Consider the following 4049-nt stretch of genomic DNA (forward strand, 5'->3'; position numbering starts at 1 on the left):
TTATTGTAATACATTTTTTTGAAGTTAGTGTGTACAAATACAAGTTCTGTATTCTGTAAAACTGGAATTTGTGCTTGTGAAACAAGAAGTTGGTGCTTTTAAGCTGGATTCAATATTCTTAATAGCCGAATACACTTTTTTTCAGGCTGGTTGATGGGTGCCATGTATCGTCAGATACAGTCACCTACATGGTCCATGTTTGAAATGACAGAAAATTCCAAGTATTATGACCTTTTCTTCTTATGTTTTGTCTCTGAAATACGGGATGTGATTCCAGGCCCTTAGAAGTAATTGGAAAGCCATCTTTTGATACACAGAGGTTTCTGGATCAGTCTGCTTCTCCTAGAGCCATGGAAAAAACCTTTCTTTTACTCACCTGCTTGTTCCAGCTACTGTTCAGCTCTGGGGACAAATTTCAGCTCGCTCTTTATGTTCTGAATCTCTGACAAGTTGACAGCAGGACCTGGAAGCTTCTTAGCTCCTGGGAGATGTTTCTTGTCTTTCTCCTCCTCTGTTGAAGCAGGAACACTCTGCACAAAAGGATATCAGTGACCTTACTGCTGCAATAGCAGTCTCTTGAGCATGAGCATAGGTCAGTTATTTGAGAAACAGAAAATAATGTTTTTACACTAAATGCAATCCCAATGGAAACTGGGGGGGGTTGGGAAAGATATAGGTTATCTCACTAGTTGTTGTCTGAAATGTCTAAAAACATTCTGAAAAGGTGTCCAGTGAAGAGGAATGTGGATCTTTTGGGAAATGAGTAATAATTTACAGTGTCAGACCACTGGCAGAAAATTAACTGAATGGAGCAATAAAGACAACTCCCAGGTCCTTCATATTTTAGGGAAAAAAGCAGAAGAACCAATTTTATCGTCTAATTTCTTTTAGAGTCTCATAGTTGCCAGTCAATTGGGGAGGCAAACCATCATGAACTTCTGCAGCTCTGGAGAAGAGCTGTGATAGTAGGTTATGGACCCCAAAAGCTCCATCCAAGCTCAGTTCCAGTTGTTATTTAATATTTCTTAACCTCAATTGTAAGACCAGGAGGGGTTTTGCCATTATATGTTTGAATTAGGGTCGTGTCTGACAGCTATTCTGCTGACATTGTAAAAATTCAGGCTAAATAATAACACATACACAACAGCAATCATCTCAGCTAATTTCTCCATGGACCACAGTATTTCAGCCTTTGGTACTTCATTGGCTGTACTATTGCTCCTAAGTGAGGTAGAGCATGTATTTTAGCTGATTTCTATTTTAGACTGAGCAACGTTTTCCAGTAGGGAGTTTAAGGTTCAACCAGCCTGTTCTGTACGTTATAAAACTGGCATAGAGGGGCAATCATGTAGGTTTAGAGATGAATTAATATTTTACTGCAAATAATTTCATATTAAATTTATTTTTTCTATTTTGATTACTCTGTGAATATCCTCTTGGTATGGCCTTTCTGGAGTTAATTCAGTACTTACATTCATTAGCCACCCTTTTTGAAAAGGTGTATTGACCTTGAACAGTCAGTTCTTAATTTTGACTTCATTTTTAACATGACAAAGTTATCTATCAAATATTATTGGCCAGAAAACCCTTTTTTTTCTGTTGACTAATGGACCACATGCTAATGAGGAAGCAGACTTTTTGCAACGATGTCAAGTAGCAAATAAACAAGGAATTTTAGAAAACTGACATTTTCTTCCTATCTGATCTTTAAGCCATGAGCTTGCATTGTTTCCTTTGACAGTTTTCTTGCACAGCTAGCTAATCTGAGTAATTGGGAAAAACTACCATCCTCCAAACCCCCCTGGCAGATACTGTGTTAAAAATACTGTTTCAAGTCATCTACAGTACCATTCCTTCTCATAGTATGAACAGTGCAAACTTTGACCATGTTTTGGAGACTTTGCACTCCATAAATTGATGTTAGCTTTCCCTTCTAATCTCAGGTGAGTGCTATTTATGACTGCACCCCTCTCTATATCACCCCCTCTGTGTGCAATCCACAGCTGAGATCAGACCTTGGCCTTCAGTTTTATTGAAGGAAGTGTGAAGAGTTACTTAGATATATGACAAGAGTTAACAAATACCTGCATGGAAATGCTCTGACTGAAGAAGAGTTATTTTCTGAAATTTCCACCCCCTATTTCTCTTGCATGTTAACATGTCTGCTCTGTTGACCTTCAAAACTATTCATTTGCTTCTGACTCTACCATCCCTTCGAATAAGACCCATATTTCCCTCATCTCCTTCGCCAAGGTTTAAAAATATAGTGAAAATGCTAAGCACTGTTAGCAATAGTTGTATTTGTCCAAAGCTGATCTAAAGAATCCCAAGCTGCATTGCAAAACTTAACGAGATAAGAAAGCTGAAAAAATAAGTCCACTGGTAGTGTTTTTATTCTATACATATTTAAAGACCTGGTTTTGCAGTTTTCATGTCCATTGCTTTGGTTGCATATTGGCTACAAAACCAGGGCCAAGAACTTTCATTCCGTAATATCTGTCTCATACATAGTATTCACATAACTGAGAAGCAAAGCAATATTCAATTACCCAACCAAATCTAATTATCAGCACTAGTCATTTATTTTATTTCCCAAATACTACCAGAATTCACACATGCTGTATTAGTTTCTGCTTAATAACATGCATTCCTTCACCAGTTTAATTACTGTGGAGAGAATATGCTTTGATTTCTTTCCAGGGGAGAAAGCCACAATATGTGTTCAAGGTCACTTTGTATGGTTGGTTTTGTTTTTTTCACAGTCTTCTTAAAAGGAGTTAAGACAGCCTGGGTTTGATTTCTTCAGGAAAGTTCTCTGTAAACAGAGCACTATTTATATCAAATATGTCAGAATTCAGAAAAAAAAAATCTGTCCGATTTAGACAGAACAGTTTCATAACTGAACCTGAGCATTTTAACTGCCTGTACCAGGTCAGAAGGAGCTGATGATTAGTCCAAAGCTAATCTGGCTGCTTCTTGTTCGGGGCTGAATCCCCAGCAGTGCCACAGGATACCTGGAGAGAAGTGGGTATCCACCTCCCTCCTGGTCCTCACGACTCTGCTGCATGGGAGGGAAAGACACCCTCCAGCCATGACAGTTTGCTTTGCCCACAGGACAACAAGTCCACCCTGCCAAGTCCTGCCAGAGGCAGCTGGGCTGTATGGGGTTGATTCGAGCCTTTCCTGCCCTTGGCTCTGGGGAGCATCTTCCAGGTCTGGCCCAGCAGGACCAGTTCGCAGGTGGGGACTATAATACCATACTTAGCCAGATGTCCAGGAAGACATAAGCACCCATATTTACTTGAGGTTTTTTTTCCTTATTTTGAATATCCCACTACCTTTTCCTTCACTACTGATTTCAGTTCTAACTTATTATAAAAGTTTATGGTAAATAAGATACTTTGATATAATCCAGAAATATGATACCTGTGTACCTGTGTGATCAGTGTTTGTAAAGGTATAAATCTGACTTCCTATTCAAAACTTAGTGTTAAATACTCCCTGTAAAACAGAGGCATGCAAACACAGAATGCAATCTAAAATTGAGTATTTTCACCCCTATGCGGGCAAATGGGTTCACAGATTCTGTTTTTAATTTGCAAATATATAGTCTCCACATTCAAATTCTCCTTGTTGATAAATATTCCAAAAAAGTCAAGTTTAAAAATCTCTTCCAATACCGTTAAGCTGTCAACAATAAATCCCACTGCAGGGCAGCAGATAGCAGCATATTTTTCCAAAGCCTTGCTATAACTTTTCCTGACGTATTCCATCAACTCCCACCTAGATAAATATTGCTGGCGAAATCCTGGCTCTGTTTCCTGATAGCAGATATCATCCTGCTGTTGAAGCAGAGCTACGCATCTTTGTAACAGTTTAAATTCTTATAGGTGTCTTGACATGAAAATAAGAATAATGTATATATGAAGTGTTTAGTAGGTGGCCAGATATTTCTACGAGTGAACAGTGCATGTTCAGTTATCATACCTATGAGTGATGTGTAGTGCTACAAGACTGATTAAAAGGTTTTCTTCCATCAACAGCAGGAA

General features: G+C 38.6%; 1 protein-coding gene across 1 annotated transcript in view; it reads right to left on the reverse strand.

The window, feature by feature from the left end:
• Positions 1 to 374: 374 nt before the first annotated feature.
• Positions 375 to 4049, reverse strand: part of SMPX (small muscle protein, X-linked) — a 12495-nt gene continuing 8820 nt past the window's right edge. Inside the window, exon 4 of the mRNA XM_010191742.1 lies at positions 375 to 530. Coding sequence (XP_010190044.1) covers positions 390 to 530 — 141 coding nt within the window. The 3' untranslated portion in view covers positions 375 to 389. The remainder of the gene's footprint in view (positions 531 to 4049) is intronic.

The sequence above is a fragment of the Mesitornis unicolor genome, unplaced genomic scaffold (assembly GCF_000695765.1).
Source record: "Mesitornis unicolor isolate BGI_N332 unplaced genomic scaffold, ASM69576v1 scaffold5609, whole genome shotgun sequence".
In the NCBI taxonomy this organism is placed as follows: Eukaryota; Metazoa; Chordata; class Aves; order Mesitornithiformes; family Mesitornithidae; genus Mesitornis; species Mesitornis unicolor.